At 36.2% G+C, this 12945-nt stretch overlaps 1 protein-coding gene across 1 annotated transcript; it reads right to left on the bottom strand.

Moving 5' to 3' along the window:
* Positions 1-1166: 1166 nt before the first annotated feature.
* On the bottom strand, positions 1167-10017 carry LOC149005002 (acyl-coenzyme A oxidase 3, peroxisomal-like). Its single transcript, XM_089169242.1, has 13 exons — positions 9517-10017; positions 6562-6679; positions 6352-6459; positions 6076-6248; positions 5877-5976; positions 5620-5694; positions 5407-5537; positions 3659-3794; positions 3459-3578; positions 3020-3166; positions 2836-2940; positions 2605-2706; positions 1167-1795 (listed from the first exon to the last, which is right to left on the bottom strand). Exons 1-13 carry the CDS (start codon positions 9993-9995, stop codon positions 1547-1549), a joined length of 2043 nt encoding a protein of 680 aa, XP_089025368.1. The 5' UTR covers positions 9996-10017; the 3' UTR covers positions 1167-1546.
* Positions 10018-12945: the final 2928 nt, after the last annotated feature.

The following is a 12945-nucleotide window of genomic DNA, read 5'->3' as shown; positions in this document are numbered from 1 at the left end:
GCTTATCTTAAATAGTAGACAATTCTTCAAATTTGTGGGAAGCCCAAATTCAACCTGGTTGGAACCTGGTTTTGGTCACATGTTGCGATGTGCATGTGGTGTGGCTTCCATCTTCATATCAACTGCAATGAGGTATTAGTGCATGTTTACTTGAGGAGTAGATACTGTGTAATATCTTAAGTTAAGCCAAATAATGCTCATTGTTGGGGTCTTTTCATCATAATCTTCAATGTTAAATGGTGCCAAAAGGCTACCAAATTGACTAACTTCCAATTTTGAGATGAATCTAGCCAAGGGGACAAGATTAGACTAATTAATAATCCACTCAGAGAATCAAGGTAACCAAACAGTTTTTTAGATAGATTTATTTGTCAAAATCAGGAAACCAAATGGTTTTTCAGACAGATTTACTTGTCAAAATCAGGAGAACGAAACTTTTTTTTTTTTTTTGTACAAATGTGATCTTACAAAACCTAATTCCACGAAATCATGTTCTTTAGAAACATGAAACATGATTATGAAGCCGATTCCAGGGAATTGTGGAACCAAACACTACCTTATGCATTCTGTATAATTCCTAGTGCAGCTCTAGAGAGATTGTGATTCATTAGAGAACTCTAAATCGAATCCATCTGGCAAAATCATCGCTCCATGTATCTTTGCTGCTTTCGACTGGCTTGCTTGATGCAAAAAATTAAAATCCAATTTCCATATGAGAAATCACATTCTCATTTTCTTGATGAGGATCACATGATCAATAAAATGCTTCCAAGCCAACTCTTAGCCAAGGCAGGGCAGAGTCAGGACTCGGCTAAAGCCTTGGGTTGAGCCCAAAGGCCACAGACCGACCCATCATTACCCTGGGTTTATATAATTATACATTGACTATAATATTTTCAAGGATATTTATGTTTATCATATCCCCCTCTTTTAATAGAGCATACAAGGATACAAATGGCAAAAAAATAGAATCAACATCGATTAGAAAACAATTACGTTGGTAATCCAATTCTGCCCTTGATACATACATTCACTTGAGCAAAATCAACTGACTTGTGTTGGAGTTGAACCCAATTGTGTTTAGGTTCTTCCTTCAACCAAGATCTAGGTGGTTCATTAACAGTTAAGTGGTTTCCCTAAACTTTGGCTAGGATTGCCCAGACTGCAACATAAGACTAGCAGCAATTAATTCAGGGCACTAATCATAAACAAGTAACAGTCCTGAGGATACAGCAGCACATATAGTTAAGTATTGCTAGAACTCCAGGCACTTTTGAATTCACAAAAAATTCCTCATGTTTCCTCACTTAAGATTGTGATGTGATCATAGCTTCATAATCAGTACACAAACATGTACAAACATTAATATTAATAGATCAGATCAGTACAATATTTATTGATATGCATCTGGTTGTGAGTTGATCTCCAACAATTGTATCGGAGTACAAAGGGAAACTTTGCCTTATTGAGTTGGCATTAATCTTCGAAGCAATAATTTGCCATCATTTATTTGCTTGGAGTTAGTATGATAGAACATGAGCACAGACTAATGACGAACCGAAGACCACGAATTTGCCTCCACCCAGTTGAAAGCTATGGGACCAAGGAAAGCATCAGGAATGCCAAAGGAACTCACCAAGGAAAGTGCATGAGGTCTCAGTTCACCACAGAGCTTCATAACCTCTTTCCTCACTGCAGCAGCACCTTCCATCGACAGGTACCCATATCGAAGGAACGATGCATCCTCTTCCAGGCAAATCATAGCATACATAGACCTCAGCAGGCCCAGCACATTCTGCACAAATATTCAAAAATGGGTTTTCAGTTTTCCCCTGGAATGACATGCACCATTCACACATATCTGCTGGTTGAGTTAATACTGAATACACATAATTCATCGGTACTAAATTGGCATTTTGTAGTACCAAAAGAAAAAGAAAAACGAGGGTCGTCATATTGATGTACTAATGCCCATGATATTTCTTAATTCTCAATATATCATGTACAACAGAATATTGACAAGGCATGTAACACAATAATTTCCATCCTTGAAATATTAGTAGGTGGAGGTGATGCTTCTCATGTCCAAGTCAGAGAAGAGAAAACTGGCCTGGTAGTGGAGGGTCTGGGGGGAAAAGGAAGAGCATCAAATTGAAAAAGCTAAAAGCATATTTACCACTTGGAGGATTATTATCCCTGTTTTCAAGAACAATAAGTGGGAGTCAAAGACATTTGATTACTTCAACTTCATTGTTTGCTGCAACTGTAGTAGCTAGAACAGCTTGTTCTCACAGGACAGAATAGCAGCATAAGAATTCTTTTACAAGGATTGTGGACCCTTGGCAGAGGCAAAGAAGCAAAGTACTGTTGAGGTTTTTATTTTTAATATGCTTACTAAGAGTGCATCTCACTAGTTTATTTATGAATATTAGACTTTATGAAAAAATTTTACCAATTTCTAGTAACAGTTTCTCATTCCCAGTCTTTTGCTTCAGTTAGAACAATTGGATAATTAAGCATTAGCATCAAATGCCTCAGAAAAAAGTGTATCCCAGGAGTTATGCTGCAACTGAAATTTCATAAAAACTAGTTCATATAGTTTACCTTCACTGGACCATCTGAAAGGCCTGTCTCAGACTCAAGAAAGCTGTTTAGCACCGCACGTTCTGAGTATGCTCTAGCCAAGTCTCCTGCAAGTTGATAACTCTAGTGCACAAAAACAAATGGTAAGAGTGGCTCAGCTGTGTCCATCGATGTGTGTGTGGGTTTTTTTTTTTTTTTTTTTTTTTTTGGGTGGGGGGGGGGGGGGGTGAGAGAGAGAAAGGGAGAGCTTACCAGACTGAATGCATAAGGTTGGCTTTCTCCTTGTGCTTGACGCTGTGATACGTCAGTTGCGAAACGCTTCAACAAATCTCGTTCTCTCAAGCAACAGATATCCATCTGGTGCAGTCAGGAATAAGCCCATCTACCAAGCTATCTCAGTATGAAACAGAAGCCAGAAAAGATAGCCATGCATTACCTGGAACTTGGTGCTTCTGAGGACAGAGCTAGTAAGTTGGGCTGGAATTACTGGGGAAGGATCATTCATATGCTCCAAACCCAACCCTTTAATTGGTATTTTCTTTTTCTGAGCTGATACATATTCTGCAAGAAGTGCCTTGCTGACCTGGTATTTTACACATAAAATAACATGACACCGTTAGACCAATTAAAAGAAAGTTGAGGCCTTGTATAAAATCTGAACATTCTGTAGCTTGTTATTGAGTGCATCTTCTGGGTTATGGTTTGCCAAGAAGTAATTAGGTAATTAGTCTAATTTGATGAACCACTGACTTGAGTGGGTTTACAAAAGTGGATCATCAGCATGAAATAAGTAGCATTTGTTCTCAAAATTGTTAAAAATTGCCTCTGGTGTGTTACATTCTCAAAACTTTAAGAAAAAAACAATTCTCTGGTACCTGCTGCATCAACACATTGTTGTCTCCCTCAAAAGTGGTCTGAACATCATATTCTCCTTTCAAATGACCAATGCGATTTTCTGTCTTTAGACCTTGCCCCCCACAAGCCTCACGGCATTCCTGATAACACACATTGTAAGCCAGTGTGAGAAAACAGTTTCAGAAAATTGTGAACCATAAAACAATGTCTAGTTTGCAACCTGCAGCGTCCTCATGTTATGCCAGGAGAACATAGCCTTGAATGCACTGGAAACAATGTGGAGGTTTTTGTTTGTTGCAGGGGTCCTTTTCACATATATTCTTTTCAAGTAATTTGCAGCAAAACTCATAGCATAACTGCAGAGAAAAATGAAGAAAAATCTAAGAAAGATACTCCATCCATTTAAGCATGAATTGTTACATACAAGCAAAGCAGAGTAGGTGTGTGTCAAAAAATTTCAACAAGTTTCTGCATTTCTGTGCAAGTTTGCCTTTACTTTTCCTACTCTATTTACAATGGCCCCTGAAGAAAATGATCAGGATTCAAACTCCACCAGTCAACTGAAATCACTATCAATTTTCTTCTCCACATCTATGTTAAAGCATGTCGTGTGTCACCCTTCCTGTCTGCTATAAGTATTTCAACGTCCATATGTAGGAACCGATGGCTGATTCTCAACTGAATCAGAATTCTAGGAAGTGTCTGTTCTCTAAAGGAAAACAGTGGTTACTTTCTAATGTGGATTGACCAAACATCCAAACAACAGCAAGAGGCTGGAGGATTTTGAATATTTTATCCTAGGACAATAAAGTTCTTTCGGTTGGTCCTTTTATTAACATGCAACTGAAAGGAAAGTAACTGTATCGTGGGCTCAGAGTCCAAGGCCACTGAAGTTGGAATAAAAAAGTTAAATAATAATGCTTCACAAGTCACAACATTAATCATGGAACCAAGAGATATCATATGTATTTTCTATTACTTGTAAATGAGGTTTTATCACGTCTGCATTACTGGTTACTCCCTCAAGTTCCCATCTTCTGTCCTAATAAAGATACCTCTCATTTACTGCTGATCATGGTCAGGGTTTTAGTGGAGGCCTGGTCAGTATTGTCGTTATAGACGCAGTTCTAATAAGCAAGTATTCAAGTCCTTTCCACCTACAATGAAAGTTTCATCATTTCACTAGGATTAGTATGCACACCAGAATCTCAGACCTGAGATCTTTCTCAGGCAGTTTCTGATATCTGAGAATTAGACTCAAATTGAAAATCATTCTTATTTAGTCCTCCTGCCAATGGTAAAAAAGTTTTCTTGTGTCTTTAATATTAAAATGTTTGGAGATCATGTGGTGCAAGTCTCTACTAGTTTCCCAGTTTGGGAGTGGCTACCGCATCCAGTTCATCCATATATAGGTTTCTGATTTGGAATTCAAACTATTTGTTAGAATAGCCATAATAAACATGTATTTGACAGTTCCTATTTACATTCTAAGCCCATTAATGATGTCAATCACAATAAAATCCCCTAGTACCAATGGTCCAACACATATGTAACCTAACCCAAAGCCATCCCATCAATATAAGCCCATATATGTAATCTTCATGCACGATGGTTGGATTTGATGATCCAAACAAACGACTAGTAGATCCAATGCAAAAAAGAATGACATAAACAGTGAACCAACCAATCCCACACATGTCAAAGATCCAGTTGGCCCTTTTTAACACAAATATGGACCAGATCATCCAATCTATACAACCCTTGCAACAATGGCGACAAATTTCTGACAGCACTACAGTCAGCATAAACGAATACTTTCTAATACTTTCCCAATTATGGGCGAAGTATTTTGGATATAAGAAAACTTAATGTGTTCTATATGATCTCATGTAAGAATCAGACTAACTATCTGGAAAAGTGGCTATCAAATTTTTATTCCGACAAAAAACAGCTCAGTGAGACACTTACGTCTTTGCAAGAAGTGGTAAAAGTCGTTGTTGATGACTCGGGTAATCAAGTAATAGGATTTCAGGCCCACTTGATGACAAAGAGAAGGCTCGCCTTGACAATGAATACCTTATGGCAATAGCTAAGCTAATCTGGATACAGGAAATATTAAAGAATAATAAGAAACCACCCACTAGAAGGAAAGATAGATACATTAGTAGAAAGACCTTGTACCTTTGACATGTAAATTGCACTGACAGCAATGGTCACCCGACCTGATGTCAATGGGGCTAGGAATGCTCCAAATCTCTGAAACAGAGTATAAACATAGAAGTATATCTTTAACATACTGAAAAAGGAAAACCTTCCTGGCTATCTTAATTTTCTTTACTTCCTCTGTTCCTTTCTGTTTTCCCTTCTAAAATTTGCGTGTACATGTGCAGATGCATGTTTGCTCTTTTCAGAAAAGGAAATATAATAGTCCCTCATACCTGATCTGGATCTTTTATTGCACTTTGATATTGGCCATCTATCGATACATCAGCAACAGAATTCAGCAAGTTCTCTCGAGGGATCCGTACATTGTCAAACCTGGAGACAAGTAGTGGAATGCCATTTGAATTCACAGATCTTAAAGTTACCAACTTTTCAGCACAAACTAGAAAAACGAAAGAAGATGGAAGAAATTACCAGATTCGACCATTATCTACACCATTCAGACCAATTTTGTGACCACAATCAGCTATACGGACATTTGGACATACATTTCCATCAGAATCTCTGATCTGGGCTATGAATGCATGGACCCCCTGATTACTCCCATTTATAATGAGTTGAGAAAAAACTACTGTATGGGTGGCATGCTACAACAGAGAAAATAACTTATCTCAGTATAAATCAACAAATATAACCAGACACTAGAAAACAATAAATTAGGGCGTCTATCTTGTAAAATTAGCTTCTTACATTAGCAGCTCCCCCAATCCAGTATTTCTGAGCTGATTCACATGGGGTGTTAATGACGAATTCTCCAGTGTTTGAGTCATATGTAGTGACTGTCTCAATCCCTCGAACCTGAAAACAATGAACCAAAAACTAATTTCTGATAACAGCAGGGAGAGAAATAAAGAATATGAAAACATTGATCTAATCAATTGTTCTTTTAAGCTCCCATACATTACTTCCATGTCCTAGTTCTGTCATTGCAAAACAACCCTTGACCAAATAATTCTCACTGTCCTTCAACCACTTCTCATGATGTCTCTTTGTCCCAAAAAATTGGATGGCACCGCCCCTGTAGTCAATTGGGGAAGAGTGGTTAATAACACCATCCATTAACTTGAAGATACTGCCTCTTCTACCATGTATTTGCTGAATTATAGTAACATTTTTTGGATTCTCTAGCAAATAAAAGTTAAAAGAAAAATAAATCAAATTTTCTCAGAAAACTTTGTTTTCATGTAACTAACACAATCCTTTTAGATTTATGCCATTTGCAGCTTGACATTACAATAAGAAAAGCAAGTGATAATCACCACAAAACGGAACAAAAAGAAAAGAATGAGCTAATAACAGTTTCTCACTCCCAGTCTTTTGCTTCATCTGAGTATTTGAGTAACCCAAACAAAGACAAAGGAGTTGCTAATAATGTATAAAAGGTATCATCACACAATAGCACTCAACAGTGAATTTCATCATCTGTATCTGACTACCAACCTGATAAGCATGCATTTACCATTATTTATTTGATTTAACTCCCCATACTTATTTAATTAAAGAGAGCTAATTGAGTATTTTTGTGTATTTTTCAGGAATATGGAGATTTTGGATATTAGATATAATATGGAGTAAAGTTGGCAAATATATTAGATATTGGTGGATTTTAAATCATGGCATTCAATCTTGCTGCTCAAGAAATCATGAAAAGTGAAATCTTAGCCAAATTGGAAATAGGTGGAGGTCTAAGGAACAAAATTGGTAATAAATCTGAAAATCGGGTAAACAGACCTACCTTCAGTATTTAGGGCATATCTCTCTCGTATGAGCTTGGATTTTGATGATTCAAGATGCTATGGAACGATATTGAAAATATCTACAACTTTTCAGTTTTGAGTTTTTCCAAATTTCGAAAGAATAAAGGTCAAATCGACGGGTAAAGAGAGGGGATTCATTGTGTGCGGGAGACATAAAAGAGAATCCAACCACAGAAAAGAAGACGGCGAATGCGGCTCTCATCTCTCTCATTGCTGAAGAAGAAGACCACATCTTTCTCTCTCTCCCCCTATGTTTCATCTTTATTTTTCTTAGGAATTTTGTGATAATGAGTAGCTAGCTCCTTTTCTTTGGGATGTAGATGAACCATGCTTATTTCATTAATTTGATTGTTCTATCTCTTCTAGTTGATTGTGTTTGAGTTTGGCCAAAGATGTTCTATAACTCAGCGAACTAAGCGTACCAAGCTTCCGCGAAGGACGATAGTCTTGCGAAGATAGGGCATATCTAGGAAGACCATCCCTAATTTACTTTAAATTATAGAGTTATATCGGTTAGGGAAAAGCATTGGGGATTCGAAATCCCAAAGATCTTCACATATTCATAGTTAACGTTTTTGCATTAATTAGTAGATTTAGTTTAAATTTAGTTTTGTTGAATTCAATCTTAGTGACTTAGCCTTTCAGTTCCCCCATAGTTCGACTCCGTACTTTCTGCTTGCTAGATTAGTATAGGATTTTATTTTTGATTGGTTAGCGACACGACAAATAATTCCCTCTCATTGTGCATCTTATTGCATTGTACACATTGTGTTTTACTACGTAAAATTCTCTGAGTTTTATTCTCTCTGTCGTGCAACTTACGAGTTTATCAACAAAAAGGCCCTGTCTTACAATTTCCAAACTTACCAAAAAAGCACATTAATTGGATGGAACAAATTCCACTTTGATTTCTGGGTAAGTTAGACAAACGATGCACTTCTACAAAATATTCTTAACAAATACGGCTTGATGGACAGCTCAAACTTTCCAAAGCCAAAGCCAATCAAGCTAAGAATACCTGTAAGACGGTAGGTAGGAAACTCATACCAAGCAAACATAGATGCTTCCTTAGAAAATTTATCATGGTAGACAATAAAAATAACATTTGGAGTAAATATCACTTACCTCCCCTCTTAGTTGAACAAATAGCACTTACACCCACTCTTAGTTGGATAATATCACGTACCTCCCCTCTTACCTAGCAAATATATCAAACACCTCCCCTCTGTTAATTTCTAGGTTAAATTTAACTTTTATCGTTAAATATTTTTCTAAAACCCCAGACTACCCTTAGCTAAAAATATTTTTTGATTTTAAATACTAAATTACAGTAATCATCATAGCATTTAAAATACTAAATTATCTTCAATTAAAATACTTATTAAAAATAAAAACAACATAGTCAAAATTCAAATTATCTTTAATTATTAAAAGCCCAACATATGCTTTTTAAAAAAAAAATTATCAAACAATTAAAAAAACCCAAAATAGTAGTAGGTGTTTAATTTTATCAACATACCCTTTGTTTTTTTAATTGCATTTTTTATTTTACTTGATTGTAATACGTGTTTCTTTAATTGTTCGATAATTTTTTTTAAATAAAAGGGTATGTTGGGCTTTTAATAACTAAATATAATTTAGGTTTTAACTATGATGTTTTGATTTTTAATAATTATTTTAGCTGAGGGTAATTTAGTATTTTAATTGCTAGATGATTACGGTAATTTAGGGTTTAAAATAAAAAAATATTTTTAGCCAAGGATAATTTGGGGTTTTAGAAAAATATTTAAAGGTAAAAATTAAATTTAACCCAAACAATTAATAGAGGGGTGGTGTTTGATACATTTGCTAGGTAAGAAGAAAGGTACTAAGAAGGGGTGTAAGTGCTATTTGTCCAGCTAAGAGGGGAGGTAAGTGATACTTACCCTAACATTTGTTTCAGATATATGCAGTCTTTAACATGCTTTTTCAATGAAAGTAGCATGAAACAAGAATTTAAGAGGGCCACTCAAAATAGCTAGAGGGAATAAATCGGGTTAAAGGGTAAGTTAAGAAGCTTAATGTATCAAATAAACAAAGAAGAAGCCCACGGAATTACCAGAGTAAAAAATGAACACCAAGCTTAGTAGCGAGTGAGTGATCGTAGATACCCACAACATCCAACAAAGCCAAATTCCGCAACTCCCCTTCAGGAGTTCTATCAGTTAACCAACCCTTAAAAACTCCTCGATCCAAAAGGAACGCGATTCTCTTCATAGTCATTTCTCTCTGTTGCTCCATAGATTGGTTATAATCCGGCGAGACCAAGAGCTTTCCTCCAGAAATTCTGGGGCAAAATAGATTACTTTGCATTACTAATCCAAATAACCAATCTCGCTCTTCAAAATTGTGCCCATCCATCAATCTCCTCATATCTCTGACATCAAAATCGAACTTCTCCGAAAGTTCAGGAGGAGAATATTGCAGGCATACAGAAGACTCAAGAGATTGAACAGGGGAATCCTTCAGTTGTTGAAGATGTCTGGATAGAACCGAAGCTCGCCATGAAACTCGATTGGTTGAAGAAGACGATTCCATTGATGTCAACGCTTGAATGACGTCTTCTACCACAAACCCGAAGCCAGATGAAGACTCTAAAATCACGTTTCCAACAACCCAACAAATCAAAAACAAAACACAAATAAGAGAGCCTGTTCCTCCCTGAATTCTTCTTTTGCTTGTACTAGGAGATTTATATTGGGATTGGAGGGAGAGAAAAACTGAGTGCCATATGCACCCTGCTGATTTTAGTAATCTGAGTTGGGCAATTATTAGAAGAACTTTATTATCAGTTGGGCAATGCAGCCTAACTGTTTACCAGAAGTTAGAAGGGATACGTAGGACATTGGTCTGCGTGTAGATATCTTGGTGATCATGTCATTGCTTTATCTTGAACAGATTCTTGTACTTTTCTAGGAGGACATGTTTGTGAATTTGGATGAACATTATTTCTGTTTGGTTTAGTAGAAATTTAATTATATCCCCAAACTAGTGGTTTGAAGGATTCTGTCTGGGTTGGTAGAAATTTAATTCCGTCACCAAACTAAAAGAAACTATTTAATTGACATCAATTTCATTCGGGATTAACGCTCTTTTTGGTATCAATTATAATTATCCATTAAGCCTATTTAAAAGAAATAAGTATAAGAATTCATTATGGGTCAAGAATGAAAAATATTTTGGTGAATTTTATCAAATATAAATTATGGAATGAAAAATAAGTTTGGTATATCAAAATAAAAAAAATTGTTAAAAAATGATAGGAAATAAGTGAGAAAAGAGAAATATATCAGAGCGTGATTTTTATCGATCATTTCATGCATCCATTTGCATCTGGATATTATAAACGTAATCTTTCTTTTAAAATCAAACCCTGGAAATTACGGTTTATATTCCATTTAGAAGGCAGTCCGAAAGTAAAACTCTGGATTCCAAGCATAAAGCTTCAAAGAGGGGTAGCACCTCTAGCTGTTCACAGCAATAAGTGTGGATCTTTGAGAATTACTTGGTGTACCGCGCTATAATGAAATTTTACTTTAAAACGCTAGTAATGACCACGAGAAAGTCACTCCTTCGGTATCTTTGCATTCATATAATGTAAATTTGCATTTACTCAAGGCCAGTGAAGTCTCATCTCAATTATGACGGTAGTACTGAGTAGGAATACACAAAATCATTGTTTACGCGTAAGTCACTATTCACAATCACTATTCACTTGTCACTATTCATAGTTTGACTTTTTGATCATACGTGCTTTACAATTCAATTGTTACTATTCATATAATAGACACTTCATGTAAGAATATTTCTATCCAAGATCGCATAGATCGACTAAAAACACCTTAGTATGATAATGACACAAGATGATGATGAGCATACCTTTCTATGGTTCTATTGGAGACGAAGCGCAGCGGAATATCTTCTTTATGTCTCCCACTAGGAACAAACTTGAGGTGGAAGTTGATTCTATGATCAACTTGATGTTGGATCTTCTCCTCTAGACTCCTCCCTATTCACTGGCTTGATGGTATATCCTTTCTGACTAAGCAGATGTGATTGTGATTATGATTAGGGTTTAGAGGAGGGACCTAGCATCCTTTATATAGGCAAATCCATTAGATCGTCCATCAAGATCTAACGGTTCCTATTAGCCCACACTAGCCAGTCCATATAAGAGATCTAGTAACCGTATATTACCCATATCAGACCAATAAGAAACCAAATCAAAGTGTAACACAATCAATGAAGCCCACCTTATGTGAAATATTCAATTAATATTCTAACATTCTCCCACTTGGGCTATATTGATTGTGACACAGTCGAGTAAAACAAAACATCTCCTTTGTTTTAAGAAAACATTTGAAAAAGATACATTGAAAACATTTTGACCTTTATGTGCACAACTTTATATTGGTCTGAGGATAATCCTAGAGCTCAATCCCTTCACATAGAGCCTTAAGTACCGAATCATGGCGTTGGATCGCATCTTTTATGCAACACAGGACCATCCATGGTCACAAATACTCTTAACTTTACTGAAAATGGATGCAATATGGTAGTGTGGCAACTAATGACACTTTATAAAAATCCTCATGTGTCATTATGTTGTCAATCCAAATCTCTCACTTTATGGTTCCCACGAACCTGACTCAATGCCACGAGAGAATATACTTTATGGTTCCCACGAACCTGTGACTCAATGCCACAAAAAAATATACTTTACGGTTCCTATGAACCTGTGACTCAATGCCACGAAAGCATGTACATTATGGTTCGAACCTGTGACTCAATGCCACAAAAATGAGATTATATGTACATTATGGTTCCCACGAACCTGTGTCATCTTTATAACTTGAGTTTTAAGTTTATGTGTTACATGACACGCCTTAAGGCTAATACATGAATGCCTTAGCTTTTGCTTAAAGTTAACACATACTTTAAGACTTTCATAACATGCAATATGATAATAATGTGAAGATTAATATGTCACCAAAGAACTTTATTGAATTCAAATAAATTATCAGTGCATACAAGAGACAAGTACAGATAGAATACCTTATTACACAATAGAGCAAAGTTCTCAAACTTCCACTAAACAACCGCATCTAAGGTTCCTCCTAAACCTATAGTTACCGCATGTCTATCAAAGACGTCTGGGTAGGGACCCTTAGTTAGGGGATCTATAACCATATTATCTGTACAAATATGCTCTACTGTGGTGTCACATTCTTTAACCTTTTCTTTAATAGTAAAATCACTACAAGAAAAAGCACTTACGGCGGCGTTTCAAAAACGCCGCCATAAGCCAAAAAACGCCGCCATAAACCTTTCCCGGCGGTTCGAAAACGCCGCAACAAACGTAGGCAAAAGCACCGCCGTAAAGCTATAACGGCGTTTTTTTAATTTAAAAAAAAAAAATTCCAAAAAGCCAAATTCAATTCCATCAAATTCTAAATTCAATTTACAAATGAATATCCAATTCCATCAA

The sequence above is a fragment of the Hakea prostrata genome, chromosome 9 (assembly GCF_041222555.1).
Source record: "Hakea prostrata isolate BN-2017 chromosome 9, UWA_Hpros_2, whole genome shotgun sequence".
NCBI classification, from domain to species: domain Eukaryota; kingdom Viridiplantae; phylum Streptophyta; class Magnoliopsida; order Proteales; family Proteaceae; genus Hakea; species Hakea prostrata.
This window is presented reverse-complemented; position numbering and strand designations above follow the sequence as displayed.